The sequence below is a fragment of the Microtus oregoni genome, unplaced genomic scaffold (genome assembly GCF_018167655.1).
Source record: "Microtus oregoni isolate MIOR12 unplaced genomic scaffold, Mior012 000035F_ref0000213, whole genome shotgun sequence".
In the NCBI taxonomy this organism is placed as follows: domain Eukaryota; kingdom Metazoa; phylum Chordata; class Mammalia; order Rodentia; family Cricetidae; genus Microtus; species Microtus oregoni.
Window position 1 is genome coordinate 23,038,247 of NW_024543094.1, and position 19,415 is coordinate 23,057,661.

Genomic DNA, 19,415 nt, shown 5'->3' on the forward strand with positions numbered 1-19,415 from the left:
AGAAGGAAATACTGTAGTTTGTGGCAATATGAATAAATTTCAAGGCATTATACTGATTGGAAAAAACCATACACAGGAAAAACAAATAGCACACAATTTCATTTCTCTGTGAACTCTAAAACAGCCAAACTTGTGGAGGAGAACAGTGGTTACTATATGCTAGGGCGGAGAGATGTCCATCAAAGATCACAATACTTAACTGTACTTTTGCAAAATGAATAAATTCAGAAAACCTTCTGTACAACATGTGGGTTATAATTAATAATTATGTATTATCTAGCTGAATATTGCTAAGAGAATAAATTCTAGATAGTCTACAATCAAAAAATTGTATGTTAGTAAATACTTTAACTAACTTGACAATAGCCATGCTGCAAGCAATGCCTTTATCAAAGTCCTATAGCAACACTACAGATACATAATTTATTTTTTTTATTTTTTATTTTTCGAGACAGGCTTTCTCCGCAGCTTTTGGTTCCTGTCCTGGAACTAGCTCTTGTAGACCAGGCTGGCCTCGAACTCACAGAGATCCACCTGCCTCTGCCTCCCGAGTGCTGGGATTAAAGGCGTGTGCCACCACCGCCCGGCTAGATACATAATTTTAATCAGTTAAAAATTAATCAAGTTTTGGAAAAGAATAAACATACCTTCTAAATGGAAGGACACAAAGGTCAGGATGATCAGAGACTGAGGTTCAACATCTATGAAGTAGGTGCAGTTCATGTTATTGTCATATGGCTTTGGGAAGTTTGGAGAGATGATGTCACCTCTGGAGCCATTGAACCTACGTCCACATCCTACACAAGAATAAAAATCAATCATCAGGAGATTTGTTATCATCAATAGCAACTACTTCATAGAGAGAAAGATGTAAGTTTGCCATTTCATGAAGCCTCTACAGAAAATTTCTTGAGATACTCTTAATGGAGGAAGAGCACCAAGGGAATGACTCTTTGATTTATAAGTCAATATGTAAGCAAAACAAGAACTTACTAGAATATCATGAGGAATTTTAGATGCTAAGTAAGTACACATTTTGCCACACAAAACACTTCAGGTCTCACAATATTTTTAAGAAGATAAATGACCAAAGATTAAATATGGTTCATATAAAGAAACAAACCATATAAGAATGAGTTGCAGGCCTGGGGAAACAAATCTGTCTGTATACTGTTTCCCTTGCAAGCATGAGGACCTGAGCTCAGTATTAGAATCCAAGTGAAAAGAAAGCCAGACTTCATGGTGCACCCTAGGGACTCCAGCTGCGAGGAGAGAGAGTGAGGAAGACCCCTGGGGCTTGGCTGAGCAGCAAGCCCAGCCTATGAAGTGAGTTGCAGGCCAATACAAGATTCTCCATCAACAAAAGAAAACAAAAAAAGAGGGCAGTACCTGAGAAATACCCAGGGTTGTTCTCTGGCTCCCATATGCACTCACTTATACACAGATACACCTGCACACACATGCACAAGCACATACATGCACGTGCACACACATACAGTGTGATTTATCTCACAGTATTACTTTATATTTTATTTGAAAAGTATTATATTAATCACCTAAAGAGCTGATAAAGTGTTTTCTAAGTGTTCTTATTAGAAAACTATTACTTCCTTACTTTTAAATCTAATCATAATAACAATGATAATTGCTTTTTAAAGCTTGTTTAATATACTAGTCATGATATTTATCAGACTGTTGCAGCAAATACAGAAGGCAGGGGCAGTAGTACACAGTTGGACTCCCAGCTATGCTGGAAGCAAAGACAGGAGTGTTAGCCCAAGGCAGGCCTGTGCTGCATTGGAGCTTCATTCAGGACTGCTTTAGGCTACTTAGATAGACATTGTGTCCAAACTTAAGAAGTGGGGAGGAAAGGGCTGGGAACATAGTTCTAAAGTAGCACTTTTCTGGTGTATAAAACCCCCTACGTTCAACCGCACTGTTGCAGGGACTGATACCTCTGCGTTACTAAGGCAGCATTTGTTTTCATATACTTCTAGCTAATGTATGCCACCCTTTGACTGTAAATTATGACAGTGTATGTATCCTTTTACACTGAATGACTCTCTCTCTCTCTCTCTCTCTCTCTCTCTCTCTCACACACACACACACACACACACACAGACACACACACACACACACACACACACACACACACACACGCCATCTGAACACCCAGGCTAGATCAGAAGTTGGCCATCATTACTCTCTTATCCATCACCCTTGTTCTTTTATTCACATCTGAAATATCTGCTTACTGTATTATTACCTCCAATTCTTTCCCCCAAGATTTTCCCTGAACAATGCTTTGTAAGTAGTGGCCCCATGATTTAATCCATCCAGATACACAGGCCACAACATCTCAGACTTGGCTACAGTTCCCACTAACCTAATTTGTGCCCAGTTGTCAGAGTTGTGGAACCTTCTGGATCATACTCAGATGACCTGCGTTTGAATTCAACTCCAATAGCGCTCTATCTTTTCCCCCAAACTGGTTTCAAACTCCAGGTCTGGAACATAGGCATGTACAGCCGTGGCTGAATCGCACTGACTTTCAAAGGAGGGTGTTTGAGCAGAATTAGGTGGCTCACTCATGCTCCTTCCTGGGATTACTATCAGGACAATCTTGATGGGGCTCTCACACCCAAGTCTATCTGAGGCACCTGCTTTTCCTCAACAGTTTAGATTCCAGTGCTACTTACGGCTTACGAAGGACGCAGAGAAGCCTTGGCCTGGCATATCCTCAGATTGGAAGACAGCAGTGAATATGTTTCCTGACGTGACAATGGGACTGGGGGCCACATCTCCACAGCTTGTGGCTAACAGGGTATCATTGGTCTCCAAGGTTCCTCCCCAGACCTGATGGGGTCAAAAACATGACTTAATGCTAACAGTTTCACCTGCCAATATTTTATTTAACAGGTTTAGGCTTGAATATAATTGTATTCGATTCTATAGAAAAAGAAAAACCATAAGACTAAGTAAGCCACGTACAAATCTGGAATATTTTCTTTTGAGAATGATTTTAAAGCTGCTTTTTAAGTGTTCTGTTTCATCCTGGTTGCTCTAAGGAGGTTGTGTTTGGTTTTTATAGAGCTGGACAGTGAGGACTTCTTCTGATTGGTCTACTTTAGGTAACCCTGCCTTCTATGTGGGCATTCAAGAAGGAAGTGACTAGAGAAAATGAGCCAAGGATGCTGTGCAGTCTAAATCTCTCTGTAGCAGCCATAGGAAGACACTGACCTCTCTTAATTCCACTCTATCTGGTACTAGTGATTTGTGTTGCCACTTTTGATTTTTGTCAGTCTTGCAAAATCTTTATCAATTTTCTTGATTTTTCTACTGTTTTCTTATTGTCAAGTTCATTAATTTCTATTTTTATCATTATTTTCCTCATTATTGGCTTTGACTTTATTTTTAAAATGTACATTCTTACAGTGTAAGAATGGCCAAGACCAAATACACTGATGACAACTTATGCTGGAGAGGATGTGGGGTAAAAAAAAAAAAAAACAACACTCCTACATTGCTGATGGGAGTGCAAATTGGTACAGCCCCTTTGGATATCAGTATGGCAATTTTTTCAGAAAAGTAGGAAACAATCTTCCTCAAGACCCAGCAATACCACTTTTGGGTATATACCCAAAGGATGCTCAATTGTAACACAAGGACATGTGCTCAACTATGTTTATAGCAGCATTGTTTGTCATAGCCAGAACCTGGAAACAACCTATATGCCCCTTGACCAAAGAATGGATAAGGAAAATGTGGTACATTTACACAATGGAGTAGTACACAGCAGAAAAAATAATGACATTTTGAAATTCGCAGGCAAATGAATGGATCTAGAAAACATCATATTGGGTGAGGTAACCCAGACCCAGAAAGACAAATATCATATGTATTCACTCATAAGTGGCTTTTAGACATAAAGCAAAGAAAACCAGCCTACAATTCACAATCCTAGAGAACCTAAACAACAATGAGAACCCTAAGAGAGGCATACATGGATCTAAACTACATGGGAAGTAGAAAAAGACAAGATCTCCTGAGTAAATTGGGAGCATGGGGACCATGGGAAAGGACTGAAGGGTAGGGGGAGAGGAAGGGAGGGAAGCAGAGAAAAATGTATAGCTCAATAAGACCAATAAAAAAAGTACATGGAGTCTGGAGTATTATTAATTTACTTTTGTTTTGTTTTTTTTTTTGTTTGTTTGTTTTTCGAGACAGGGTTTCTCTGTATCTTTGGTGCCTGTCCTGGAACTAGCTTTTGTAGACCAGGCTGGCCTCGAACTCCCAGAGATCCGCCTGCCTCTGCCTCTCGAGTGCTGGGATTAAAAGCGTGCGCCACCACCGCCCGGCTATTAATTTACTCTTAAACAATTTTTTTTTGCCATAATCTATATACTTGATTGGTTTTATTTTCTTTGATTTGCTTTTGTATGTTTTTAACCCATTTGTGTTTGACCCAGGGTTATTTGAAGGTGTTTGATGTCAGTGTATTTCCTCATACAGTGTACTTTGTCTTTGTTAAAATCCTCTCTGAATTTTGAGTCTTGGTCAATGACAGTTACAAAAGTTTTACTACCAAGCCCTATGTCTGCCTCCCTCATATAACTTTTGCACAGTCTACATGTTCCAGTCTCTGAAGTGTGTTATCTAAGGCCCAGCAGCCAAGCCCATTCCCATACAGAGAAGCATTCATAGCGCAGGCACCTTGCGGGGGAGTTTCTTTTTCAGAAGCCCCCAGCTGGAGGCCTTCACGGGCATCTTTTCAAGATTCCTTGGGAGGGGAAGGGAGAGTGCTCAATGTGTTTTCCTCCACTTTAACTCAATACTCAGAATTGTCCATTTTTGTTTGGGGCTCACACAGCTGTGGATCAGTCCTACCTCTAAGCTGACCACTTGACCCCTTCCACGTGCTTATCAAAAAGTATGATGGGAGGAGTCCACACTGCTGCCCTTTTCACCTCTTGATTATGCTGTTTCAGGAAACAATTAAAGACTTGATTTCTGTGCTTACTCTGGCTGGCTGTTTTAGCTGAGTGCTCACTCTGATGTGTGCAAGGCCGACTCTTTTTCTACTATAGCTTTGTAGCTTGAGTTTCTACTGTCAGAGAAAATATTCTCCACAGTTTAGTTCTTTCATTTGTTGAGGTTTTATTACTTTTCATCTCAGTATGTGGTCTATCCTGGCAAGTTACAAAGACATCCAAAATGTGGATGCTATTGCTAATGTATGGTTTCTTTTACATCTGTCAATATTATCCTACTGCTTCACAGTCTCAGAGCTCCCTTGCATACTGGTGCATTGCCTAGCTGTTGCCCCATGAGCTACTTAGAGTCAAGTGCTGAAATCTTAGTCCAACTGAAGAGCTATCTACATAGCTCTATCAAGTTTTGCTCTCATGTTTTTGGCATTCTGGCATATTGTTTCAAGAAAGATCATTCAGTCTCAGTTTGTCTTCCTGGTGGACTGTTTTATTCTCATAAGCTATCTCTTTCCTACAGCAATATTTTCAAACTTTGGATTTCATTTTAGCAGGTGTTAATGTGGCCATTACTGCTTTTTAAAAAATTAATGTTTCCATGATCTATCATTTTATATCCTCCTCTTTCAACTTTTTATATGGTTGGATTTGAGGTGAGTTTGTCTCCTCTTATGTCATGTTCCAATAATCTATTTTAATTGGTCTAACTAAGTTGCTTAAGACACACAGACACATTGTGCCTCTTTGACCCACTGTGTATTTTTTCTTGATGTCCTTAAACTCCCTGTGCAACTAAGAATGGACTTGACACTCTGATGCTTCTGCCTTTACCTCTTGAATGCTAGGGTTATAAGTGTGTAAAACCATGCCTAGTCTAGTTTTAGTTAGCGCTTCCCAAAGGTACAGAGAGTCCTTCATCTGGTTTGACTTCTGTGCATTTGTCCTCCAAACAGAAGGGTTGAGTAAGATTTTCCTATTAGTACCTTAGGGTCTTTGAGAGGAGGAACAACTCTAATTTTGAGAATTAATTTTGAATCTTTGACTATCCTGTCCACCTTCCCTAGTGTTTCTATTACAAAGAAAAGAGTCCTGGACTAATGATAGCAAGGACCTTTCCACTCTTGGTAGTTTTCTGTCACTGGGTCCCTTTGCTTATTTCTTCCATTATGTAGAAGCATCCTTTGGCAGAAACGAGAGTTTCATAACATAGTTATTATAGTCTTGTCAATGGAAAGTCTCACACTCGATGAAACAGTGTTTCTTCGCTGACTTACTTTTGTCAATTACTTATTGATATCACTTTCTGCTGGCACTTGGGTTGTATGACACTTTCCGAGGGACTTCCACTCTATCCAGAGGAAGAATGATCCTAGTCAGTTTCCCTGATTAACTTTTTCCCATTGAATAATGTATAAGACTTCATGTTTACACACTTTGTGTTGACTTATCTTATGAAAAGAGAGTTCTCCTATTTCATTGAAAAAAGCAATTAAGAGAAGCATATATTGATTCTTTTTTATTATGTGCATAGTTTATAAGGATTGGATTTTATTTAAATAAGACAAACATATCAATGTGGAATAAAAAATTTTGAGAGATAATATGAAATAATAACTTTGATTTTTAAAAAGGCATTTCCATTCTTAGAAGTTTTTATAAAAACTAGCTAGGTTTTATGCTATTATGTCATATTCTAATGCTTAATACAACCCTACTGAATTTGGAATCATTCTTTTCATTTTATACTTAAGTAGTTTGAAGCCAAAACATTAAATTAAGCCATAAAAATACATATGGGTGGTAAGTACAAAAGAGATGAATATATTTCTGGCTAATGGAATTCAGGCCGATGTGTCTTTCCACTAGAAGACATAATCTCACAGTGATACAATATCCAAGATGTAATATAGCACAGCTAAAGTGAACTTATAGCACAGTTAAGATTATGTCAATGGGAAATGAAAATTATTGCCATATGAGCAGAAAAGCTGCCTATCCAACTTCCTGCTACCATCAGTTTTTTGCTTAGGTCTCTCATGATTGTTTTCCTGTATGGACTCTTGATGTCTGGAACAAAGGTTGTCATTGACTATTTCAATCTCCTGTCATTCTTATAGCATATATTAAATTTTCCTTGTGATGAGACTTAATCCTGCTTATACTGTACTTCGTTTTAGGAAAGAAAGACAAAAATAGGAAGAAAGAAGGAGAGAAAAATCAAGGAGGGAGAAAGAAAGGAAAGGAGGAATAAGGGAAGAAAAATGAAAGAGGAAAGGACAAACCATCCATCGATGCTCATGACAATTTCAGAAGGTCAGAGAAAATTCTCCCTAATTCTTCACTGTGCCAGATCAGAAGATGGGGGACACAGGAAGCATGGACTTGGTGGTTCACATCTAATCTAACAGTCGGGGTGTCTTGCTTTCACATCTAAACAGTTCAGGCAGTAAAACTGCGCTCTTTTCACATCGAGAAATGACCGAGTCCTCTGTAGCCAAAATGCTTACATTCAGAAAACCAGTTAAACAAACAGTGCACCAACCTTCACAAAGCTGTTCGGACACTGACTGTTGCTGCTGGGGATTTGGAAATTGCTGTCAAAGCTAATCTCCCAATGTTTGCTTTCATGCGTGATGGCTGTCCAGGAACATCTGCTGTTCGTGGGGAATGGCTGAGGCCAATGTGGAGATTTGATCGTACCATTATCTGAATGGAATGTTCCACCACAACCTGGAAATTTTCCATTAAAAAAAATCAATCTTCAAGATAAAGTATCAAATTTAGAAACCAGAGATGGCTAGAGAATATTTCTAAATGTGAGATTATAACTAATCTCTTCTTGTGTGTGACTCATCTTTGGGGCAGGGACAAAGCAGGAGCTACAGATGTGAAGTGCATTAAAGGGAGGGCTGTCACTGTTTCAGTGCACACACACAGCCCAGTTGAGGTCACTTGATCTGAGTCTTGTAGACTGTAGCAGATAGACCCCCCACTCTGTCTCCAAACAAGTCATCTTTTCTATGTGGCTGTGTAGTATAGGTTGATAGGTAGCCAGGCCACATTCACTCTGTATTTTCTTACCACTAACAGATGTGAATATAGCTGTGTGAACTAGAGAAAAGGGTTTTTGAACTAGGGAAAGTCCTCCCACTGAGTAACCTGACTCATTCATATTGAAACTGATTGATTGTTCTGAATAAATCATAGGAATATGAAGAAAACAAATCTAGGATTATTTTCATAACCTTAAAACACTGGAGACAGAGACAGACCCACACTGGAGCACTGGACTGAGCTCCCAAGGTCCCAATGAGGAGCAGAAGGAGGGAGAACATGAGCAAAGAAGTCGGGACCACGAGGCGTGCACCCACCCACTGAGACAGTGGAGCTGATCTACTGGGAGCTCACCAAGGCCAGCTGGACTGTGACCGAAAAAGCATGGGATAAAACCGGACTCTCTGAACATGGCGAACAATGAGGGCTGATGAGACGCCAAGGACAATGGCACGGGGTTTTGATCCTACTTAATGTGCTGGCTTTGTGGAAGCCTAGCCAGTTTGGATGTTCACCTTCCTAGATATGGACGGAGGGGGGAGGACCTAGGACTTACCACAGGGCAGGGAACCTGGACTGCTCTGTGGACTGGAGAGGGAGGGGGAGAGGAGTGGGGGGAGGGGGAGAAGGGTGGGAGGAGGGGGAGAAGGGTGGGAGGAGGGGGAGGGAAATGGGAGGCTGGGAGGAGGTGGAAACTTGTTTTTTGTTTATGTTTTTTTTTTCTTCTTTTCTTAATAAAAAAAAATTATTTAAAAAAAAAAAAAAAAAAAAACACACACACCTAAGAGATAACAAGGAAAAGTAAGAATTCAGAACAGAGTGAAGTTATATAAAGGGGAATGGCCTGAATCTTTTGCTTTTGAGCCAGTGGTTCATCTGTAATTCCCTGAGGACTTCAGGAGCAGCTAATGGTTTAATGAGAATCTCGAATCAGTCTATAGAGATCTTCATGTTTCAGTCTATAGAGATCTTCATGTTAACCAACTCTGCTACAAAGAACTGTCCTGTGAGAGTTAGGATATACTAAAATCCTGACTAACTATCTGTTACAAATATTCATATTTTCTGGGAATTTTCATAAAGTTTATATTTCATAGGTGCAATGCCATTTTCAAAAATCAAATCTGTTATCTTTGATTCGCTGTCCATAGCAACCGCCCCCCATCACAAATTTCATCTGCTCACTATTATCTTCAAACTCCTTAAACACCAGTCTCTAGGGACAATCTACAAATATAAACCAAGACTCTTTATGGTGTGAGCTCTGTCTTAGCTCTTTGAAAAGTCTGCCTGTTAGCTGAGAGTGAGACTATTTGTCTCTTGTTATCCCCTGGACAATATGTATATAGCAACTATATACATTGCATTTATATTGTATTATGAATTAGATGTTTTCTGGAGGACACTCATGCGCTACACACAAGTACTGCATCATTTTGCATGAGAAACTTTAGCACTTCGAGATTTGTTTGAGTGGAGTCCTGGAGCCCATCCCCCATCAGTACTAAGGAATGACTCTACTTTAAATTAGTTATGAAAAGTAAATGGTAAGCATAGAAAAGGTTTTTTGTTTATTTTACCTAATGTGCTTGTATTCCATGTAGCATAAAATCCACGACTTTGTCCTAGATGGTTTGTGTTAAAAGTCACCAGAAGCTTGTTGGAACCAGACTGTACTGGCCCTGGGAGTGACCACCCACAGTACCGTCCTATGATGGGTGATTCAGGGTAGCCACCATTCCTGACAGTAACAGAGTCCGCAGTGCAAGTTGGATCCATCTCAAGATGAAAGTCACTAAATGTGAGCTACAGAAGAGAAAAGATGTGATGAGCCACCCCTAGCTTTAGGAGTTTACCTCCCTCCAGGCAGACAAGGTTCTACAAATATTTTCATTTTGTCATAATTCACATTGCTTTGTATTTCTTATTCTTTGATTATTTTTTCCTCTACACTGTTTTCCTTATTAAAAGTTCTCTTGTGAATTTAGAAAGAGTGTATTCTTTTCATGAAGTAGAGTCATTTGAGAGAACCCTAGAAACTTGTTAGGTTAGAATGACAGTTCATATCAATACTGAATTCACCTCTTTCCTGGAGGCTGAATAAGCTTCTACAAAACCTTTTCCTAATTTGAGAAACGATAACAGTCTTCATTAATTGTAGACTAGTAGATAGCAATATCTGTACTCTAAAGCCTACCCTAACCACTTATTTACACACACACACACACACACACACACACACACACACACTTCCATGGTCCAGTAGCCCAGCTGTAAGAACTCACAGTGATGATGTGCCCTTCTGGGGCTTCCAACAGCCAAGAACATTGGGTCCATCTACCATAAACATTTGGATAGTTAGGACTTGAGATCACTCCACTATGACCTGTCTGTATTCCACCACAATCTGAAATGAAATTTGTAAACCTCTAAATAAGAGAGAAGAAAACACTCACATAGCCGAAACAATACTTAATGACAACCATCTTATTTTCTGGTAGAAATATAATCAGCCAATCAAGAAATAAAAATCCGAACCAGAGTAAAGTTAGGGTGGAAGAATTGAAACAACTTAATTAAACCTCTAATAGTAGTCACCAAACAGAATTCCATAGTACAGACAACCTCCACTTAGCAAAAAATAGAGGGTGGTCTTCATTGTAAATGAGAGTAGTTAGCCGCAGTATATAGGTAACAATGTACTGGAGACAAATGAAAAGACATTGCCTTTCCTGAAAACACCAAACCATAGATATATGGGTGACAATCACTTAGGTTTCAAAGAACAGATTATCATAGGAGGTTAAAAAGATGCTACAGGTCTATGACATCATATGATCTGCCATTCAACACAAACAACACTGCTTGTTTGTCTGACTCTTCTTTCAATGGGATGAAAAATAACCAAAGGATAAAAAGTTTTGCACAAGTAGATTATGTTTGAGTTTATTTCCTCCTTCAACCATGCAGTGGGTTGCTGTGGAATAATCTTTCTGCACACCGTGAAGATGTGTTTTTGTCAAGGCACCTTCTGATGACATTAGTACAGAGCTGAATGGCCATTAGTTGGGAAGAAAGAGGCTAGGTGGAACTTCTGGGGACAGAGAGCTCTGGGGAGAAGAAAGGGGGAGTTGCCAAGCAGATGTTGAGAAAGCAGGCTAGGCAATGCAGAGAAAAGGTAACCAAGCCACATAAAAGAACATAGATTAAAAGATACAGGTTAATTTACATTAAGAGCTAATGGCACAAGCCTAAGCTAAAGCCAGGTTTTCATAATTAATAAGAGGTCTCCATGTTGTTTTTTGTGAGCTGGCGGCCCAAAGAATAATCTGTCTTCATTTGGTTATAACACAACAAACAGTACATGAAACTATAGCAAAACATACATTGCTTCAGTCAAACTCCACAGAAAGAAAAGCGGGATTCTAAAATCTGTCAACAAGTACACTCAAACACAGAGGCGCAATGCCAAACAGGAAGTGTGGCAGATCGAGAGGGCTTTATGAGGACATGGTCTCAGGGTGGGGATTAGGGTTCTGGAGATAAGGCAGGAAAAGGAAACAAGACTTTATATTTCACAAAAGAAGCATTGCCACAAGTTTGAAAGGATTGTCATGCTAGTGAAAGGAAGCAGAAAAAAACTCTGGTAACCAAGACAAGCAGTTTTATTGCTCACCTTGGACTGAAATTCTACACATAAATTCGGAATGCCACACATGCATGCAGGTCTAACACAAATTACTATAAATATGCAGTAATCCAAATAAAACAAACTATGACCATATAGGATTTATCCTAAAATGTAAGAATGGTTTACAAAAGAAAATATGTCAATGTAAATTGGGGACCAATTACATATAAAACCAAACCATATAAGACAAAGCAAAAAGACTATAGTTTGAAGAAAACACAATTGTCTACACAGAGAAACCGAGAGAATCAAAGTATTAAAACCATAAGACTACCTCTGAGATAAAGGTAGGTATATAAAAGCCATAAAGTTCTTTTCTTGGTATCCAGTAACAACTGATTAAAACTTAACCTGAAACATTTCATTGAAATTATCAATGAAACTATTATGAGCTAAGACATAAATTTATACAGCTTTATGGGGTATCTATCAGGCTTACCGGTAAAGTTGTATTGTATATGGAATCCAGTATATTCTACACGCTCGTTGGTGACAAAGTGAATCCACACCTGAGGGTAGGGGATAATCAAGGGTACCGCTGGTGCTGACAAGCTGCAAAACTTCTCTATCAGGGGCCCATCAGCATCACCTGATCAAAATAGTATGCCAAGTGACATTACTCACAGGGTTTCAGACAAATATCTTTAATTAATAGGAACAAAATAAAAACAACAAAAAGTACTCCTTGATACATTTCAAACTGTACAGTAGCAGACATTTCAAAGGAAACCCTCTACTGTCTTTGTCAACACATAGAAAAGAGTTCTCTGACACACCCGGTGTAGAGATGCCTGGACCATCGGTGTCAATTTATTCCAATTTACGTCTTCAAAATCACTTTCACACATCTAAACAAAAATGCAATCAACTTCATACCCCTTTAGCTGTGTGCTGTGTGCGGGAGGAAGGGAGATAACGCCAATCGTGATAACAAATACTCTCTTAGGATAAAGGTGATGATCGCCTAAACTTCTCAAGACTCTCCGCTGCATTTGGTCATGGAAAATGAGCAGACTAGTCGGCACTCAGGCCAAGAACTGCCAGGGTTAGGCTGAACAAGCTTCATGAAGATTGCTTTTCACAGAAACCTGATTAACATTTAGAGAGGACCTGGGAAGTGTGCATTTATCTGCTCCCTATTTATCCTGCCAGATGAACATCACTGACCTTATAAATCAATGGAATAGAGTATTTCTACTGTCTGTAAATCAGGGGGAATGAAGAGAAGATTGAATTTCACTGACAGAAACTGATTACATAGCTGTTCCGCTTTATTCTGCGAATGGCCTGGCAACAGGGAGAGGTAGTGAGTGTTTATCAGCGTTTCTTGGAAAGCGTTCCCAAATGATGACTCCCATGTTTATACCCATGTGCCTCACTCAGAGAGCTGGGATGATTCTCTTGGATGAATACCCGGTCTGCCACCCAAGATTATACCAAAGCCCTTCACAAAATCTGTTTTCTGTGCTCTCAAAAGAGGCCATCAGTGACTGGGCAGGTCTTCTCAGTTTTGGCCGTGGTGTACCATTGCCGTTACATATCTCACCACTACATTATTTTATATAAGACTGGAAAGAAATTATCTTTAAAAGTATAGATATGGAACACATTCTTTAACCCATTTGATTTCTTAAATTTTACTTTATATGTATCAAATTGCTACTCAGACTGACAACAGCACTACACTATTATAACCACTACATATTATTTTATAATGTCATTTTCTGCATAGACACAGCTGCTTCTTACTTGCTGTTTAATATCATTTGTGTAGCTACATTAAGATTGTTACTCTTCTCTTTAACTTTCCCTATTTCTCCACAACCCAAAGCTTTAAGACAGACCTTTGCAGAACAGCTTCCTCCCCTAAAATAAAAGGTGTTAAAATAACAGAATGACAATAATAATATAAAATATAACATATACATTATATTATGTATTATAATAATTAATACTATAATATTAGGTAGCTACCACTGATTATTATAGCTGTCCACTTTCAGCTTTCTTTTCTTTTACACTGGGGATTAAAAAGAACACAACCAACATCTGACAGTATAGAACACCTCTAACATTATTTTCCTCCTCTGTCTACTTCTTGTCTACTGGGAAGCAAGTGTCAGTGTGACGGTAGAAGTACCCTCATTAGATCATCTACACCTGAAACCTAAAATTCTCAAGAGAAGTATGGTTCATCAATTATGCTTTGAGCCTTTCGTATCAGGAAACAAATAAATGATAAAAGCTTCCATGCGTTGCTCCACATTGGTACAGTGTGGAAGGTTTTTAACGTCTAAAACAAAAAAAAAAAAAAACAAAAAAAAAAAGAAAGAAAGAAAGAAAAAGAAAAAAAACGAATTGAACAATCTTATTGTGGATCCCGCAAGTTCAGGAAACTCTGCCAGCGTCTGATCAGAGAAAGCGTGGTTCCCAGCCCCAGTGGAGCACACTGACAGGCCAGAGCCTGATCGGGACCAGTGTGGGTGAGCCTTCCACACAGGAGACCTGAGACAGAAACTCTCCTTGTTAAGGTCCCACTGCCTTCACAGTTCTTGGGCCCCATTTCCCATCTGGGAACACAGGATTTCATCTTTGCACCAACAAGGGACTTTTATAACTCATGTGCTAAGATAGTAGCCGTTGTTGTCTCCAGGAACAGGAAGAACGTACAGATAGATGAAAAAACACATTCTTTGAACTCACCCACTCGAAACTCGAGGACATCAAATGCACAGTCCTGGTGACTCTCAAGGGAAAGTCTTACAAAATGGAAGGCAAGGGACGAATTTTCCCGATTTGGATTGCTGAGAGTCCATTCACAGTCTAGGTTGCTTGCATAGTCACGGATTCCGTTATAGCCAGGAGAAGTAAAGTTTCCACCAGAGCTACTCGGAAGAGGTCCACCACACACTAAGGCAAATAAGGCCCAGAGAGAGTAATAAGATTCATGCTGCAACAAACGATTCCAACAATCAAGACCCAGTGAGTGGATAACAAAGACTGCATCACTTTGCTTTTCTAGATGTGGTCAGGCTTATAGGCAAAGAGCATGCCAGCTGTAGGAGGGATGCCTATGGGTCCATGAAGGAAGGATGCACGATGCATAGTTCCTATATTTCCCTTCCAGAATAGAGAAGAAGGCTGTGGGTTGGCTGTGTATCAATATCTCCAAGTTTATACATATTATTCATTCACTATTTAATTTAGAGAAATACCCAAACCACTGCTAGGTCCTAGTGGCTTTTGATGAACAATTTTCTATTTGATCCAGTAATTTATTTGCATCAAATAGATAATATTACACCAGAGTGCCAACAAACTCACTCTTTTTTGATGGTAAGGAGTAATTCTTAAACCAATAAAATAAAACCAATTTTTTAAAAAGATGTATTTACTTCCATTCTTCCTAAAATGCAAAGCCCTTGGATAATGGCAGCAGATATAAAAGGAAGAACGTATTTATAATCCAGGCTGCATGTTGCTTAATTTTGGGATAATCTATATTAAACGCAACCCAGGCTATTATTTTCACTGAACATACATGTATAAGTAGGTGAACAGAAAACAGTAATATGTATTCAGTTGTCTATGGAATTAATTACTCTGTAGTACCGTTACCTAGGAAGTAGGTGTTTTCTTGAATATAAAATAATAAATCAGACACTGTCAGTTCAGAGTCAATCCTAGCAGTGGTATTACATGGAATCATGCTAGGAAGTAATTCAATAAAATTTTGTTGTAAAAAAAAATCATAATGCAAGTGTTTTTCCCCCTGAAATTACAATGGTTGCTTCCCCCACCCCCAAACAGGTTTTCTGTTTGCTCATATCTGTTGCTCTTGTACTAAAGAATGCAGGTGTACTTTTGACCACTGTGGAGAAAACAGAAGGCTTGGCTGCTGGGGGCAGTGTTTGTGGAGGCACTGAGTGAGTCTGACCGAGAGGAGGTACTTTGCAGCATCCTACATTACCTGCATCTTCGTTGGAGGTGTAGGAAGCAGTGAAGCCTCCATATGGCCGGGATCCATCAGTGAAAAATACGACCTTCATTGTGTTTCCAGTAGACTGGAACTCATTGGTTACATTCGCACGGCTGCACAGTTTCTGTAGCTGGGGCGAGTTACTTCTAATGCCATTGAACACCTGTTAGAGAAAATAGTTTGACTTGTAGCTGTGTTGCCTGTGTTACTGAATAGCGCTCAGGAGATCACTGTCTCCGGCTCTGCCTGTGAAGTAAGGATGCCACTGTGCTTTCTTTCACTTACTGACATGCCATTTTCTAATCGGGCCTTGGAAGCTCCAACACACGAAATTAAAGGTTAGGTTTAGGTGATTTCAAGTGCAGAACATTCCTCTTCTCTAAATAACTTGAAAAGTACCTTTAAGTGGTTTTTCTTTTTTGCTTTTAATTAGGTGTCCTTGTGAGAATCTGGGTGTGGCTGTGTGCATGTGAGCTCAGGTGCTCGCAGAGGCCCGAAGGCCAGGGCCTTGGATTTGCCCAGAGCTGGAGTTACAGATGGTTGTGATGGCACAGAGTGTGTGCCTGGAACTGAACTCCAGTTCTCTGCAAGCCTGGCTTACGTTCTTAACCCCTCAGCCCCTTAAAAAGCAGTTTAAAAAATAAAGCGATCTTTGTGTAAATATAATGGCTCTTTCTGATTATTTATGGATTCAAAGCTTCTATATTCTTTGTCATTTGACTTTACTATTTTTTAGTTTTTAATTTTGAGACTATAATATAACAACCAATTGGTGTGCTTTTACTCTTTTGACTTTTAAAAACTGTATTTTTACTGGTATCAAAATACAATTAGTAACTATGTCTGCACAAAGCCTTGTGAACACTTTCCAGAGTTCAGAAATGTTTCTAAAGAAATAATTAGCAATTTACTCGGTGATTGATATTCTTAATCTTTAAAAGGATTTGAAAGGCTCACAATTAGAAACATCAGCTTAAAAGCTTTGAGGAAGTAGGACATGTTCTACTCCAAGGGACGCAAGCTTTTCCAGTTACTGTAATTAGCGGCTGATTGTAGCTCTTTGGAGGTTTCTGGTTTAAAAGGCCTTCCAGCGACAAGACCAGAGGAAATGTTCCCATCATTTCTTGTGTAGTTACAAAGCCAGACTCTGCTAATTGCCTGCTCGGGTTATCTTATCTGATTATTACCATGCCCCCCCTCTCTCAGGCATGGACTAGCACTCCATTTTTCCAAAGGCAGACAGTAGAGTACAGAGATTTGTAGTTTGCTGAAATTCCAAGAACTAGAAATCTTTGAATTTGGGTTCAAATTCCAATGTCAAACTACAAAGCAAAGCAACAGAAGACAATATCTATTTCATGCTACTATGAACAGGAATGGATAATGTGTTCTCAGAAACAAAAGATCTTAGAACTAGTTACAAGGCTGATGGGACACATTGGAGGCAATGATCAATGATCTTTGTTGCCTCTTTGTGGGTCTGACCCTGGCAAAGAACTGAAGTGATTAGAATATGTGTAGTCATCCAGTTAGTATATGAACTTCTTTATCCACTTAGAAGCCACCAGAGTGTGAGCTCCTGTCTTATCCTCTAACGGCTTTTGTAATCAGAAACTGCAAGCCCCAGAAGACACAAGGCAGGAGCAGGCACATGACAGTCCAAACAAGGTATGAGCTGTTATGAGCAGGAACAAAATTGGGCATTGGTCTCATGACCCCCACACACTGTGTGGGTGCACACGCCTTTCATTTCCTCCCTGTGAGTCATCAGATTGGTGGCTGGATTTGGAAGAGCATCAAGTTCAGTCCAGCTGGGTGTGGTGCTTAACGAGCACAGTATGCCTGAAGCTCCCCCTGCCACTTGCAGATTTTAAGCTTTCTGTCCTTTTCGGATAAGCATTCCAGTACACAGAGGGTGGGCAAAGGCAATTCAAACACTTGTTTGGAATAAAGGGAGAAGAATAAACACCAACACATAAACATATCTTAAAGAAACAGAATTTGAACATCCTCCTACAGGAATGAATTCCCAAAGTGGTTCCTTCATGGAGTTTCCTCTTCCCGTAAGAAAGGTCTAAAGCCGTGATATTTGCAGCGCACTAATTACATGTCAAGGTCTGTATTAGTTACTTCCACAAACTCCAGTTAGCAGGGCCAAGTACGTGTGAGAGCTGTCAATCAGCTTTTGCACACTTTTCTTAAATAGGAATGAAATTCAACCAGGTCTTTGGGGAAACATCTAATATGAAACACAGAGACCCATATAAATGGAGGTGGAACCTGAAGGAAACAATAAGAAATTATGATATTACATGCATTCAATGATTAAGGTACAGCAGGAATCGTATACGTCCTCAAAAGTTATCATCCACACTCATGTCCTTAGGGAATACAAGCACATATGCCTCACCAAAACACAGGAAATTGCCTGAGAAAGGAAATGCACAGCATCATGAAGCCAGGTGGCCAGTCCAGAAGGGAACGAAGAGGCTACAAACATGACGATGCGGGAAAATCCCCAAACAATAACTCCCACCAGGCTTGCTGCAGGTGCACATGAATTTGCAGGATACTAGTGATAAAAATAGACACGTATGCCTTTGGTAGAAGATGTGTAGAACAATTAGTGACTAACACCCATAAAACGTAAAAATAGTACAACTGTTGTAACTGTTAGTTGAAAAGGCAAAAGGAAATGTGGCCACGGCATATTGCCTGGCTTAACTTGAATGCAGTTTCTATAATCACCCAGGCCATGACTGTGGAAGCTCTGACAGGTTTGTTTTGTAGGGAGATTGGCAGAATTTGGGAACTGTGGGTTTCCTATGTGCACTTCTCAAGGGAGGGAGCTAATTCCTTAGTTTCTACAGTAAGAGGTGGGTCAATGACATCCAAGACCAACTGGAGAGGTGGAGAATAGGAATGTTAGCTAGATACAATGGCAGAAGTGCTACAAGAAATAGTTAGAATCCCAGAGAGTAGATACATCTGGCTTCAGCGATTAGGAGTAGAGAGGTCACAAGTCGGGTCTTGATTTGCAATCTGTGACCATTAGAATCAATCTTATTCCATTCCAAAGCTGAGACTGCTTTTATCTTTCTTGTAGGTCATGTACAGTCTGTGGTGGTAAAATTCCTAACAATCATTGGATCCAACATCATAGACATTAGTTTCACAGGGCAAACACCCTCAGTTAACCCTCAAAAATAATTATGAAATTTTAATGATAGGTGTGTAGAATGTAAAAATTAGGTATTTTTTGTTTTCTGACCTTCTAAGATACTGTTCACTTAGCTGCCATTATATTTAATTGGAAAACATTTTAAATTAGTTTTCAAGGGAATTTATATTTCTTAGTTAAACTACATAAATTTATGTAGGAGCCGGGGAAACATACAACACATAAAAATATGGTACACTGGGTCTGTTTAACCTTTTTTTCTCTGTTTTCCTTGTCTATATGTCCATATAATAAGTAATAGGAAAAATGTTTCTATATAACTAATAACTATGGGTCACAAAATGGCTGTGTATAAAGGAGCCTGCCACCAAGTCTAACCTTTACAGGAATGCTGTAGCATGTGAACACCCGTAAACATACAAGCACAATAAAGATACTAGTAAAATGTAGTTTTAAAATTAACAATCATTTGGTGGGGATGTTTTCAGTTACATAGAATGCACAAGTCCTGGGTTCAATCCC

General features: G+C 39.4%; 1 protein-coding gene across 2 annotated transcripts in view; it reads right to left on the minus strand.

Moving 5' to 3' along the window:
* The window catches only part of Cubn (cubilin), a 203,737-nt gene that overhangs the window by 37,401 nt on the left and 146,921 nt on the right, over positions 1–19,415 (minus strand). For both annotated transcript variants that reach the window (XM_041630831.1, XM_041630830.1), the window contains exons 49-56: positions 15,704–15,875; positions 14,437–14,643; positions 12,173–12,322; positions 10,328–10,449; positions 9,623–9,848; positions 7,531–7,718; positions 2,700–2,856; positions 648–797 (exon numbers count right to left, since the gene is read on the minus strand). In XM_041630831.1, the coding sequence (XP_041486765.1) occupies positions 648–797; positions 2,700–2,856; positions 7,531–7,718; positions 9,623–9,848; positions 10,328–10,449; positions 12,173–12,322; positions 14,437–14,643; positions 15,704–15,875 (1,372 nt within the window). The remainder of the gene's footprint in view (positions 1–647; positions 798–2,699; positions 2,857–7,530; positions 7,719–9,622; positions 9,849–10,327; positions 10,450–12,172; positions 12,323–14,436; positions 14,644–15,703; positions 15,876–19,415) is intronic.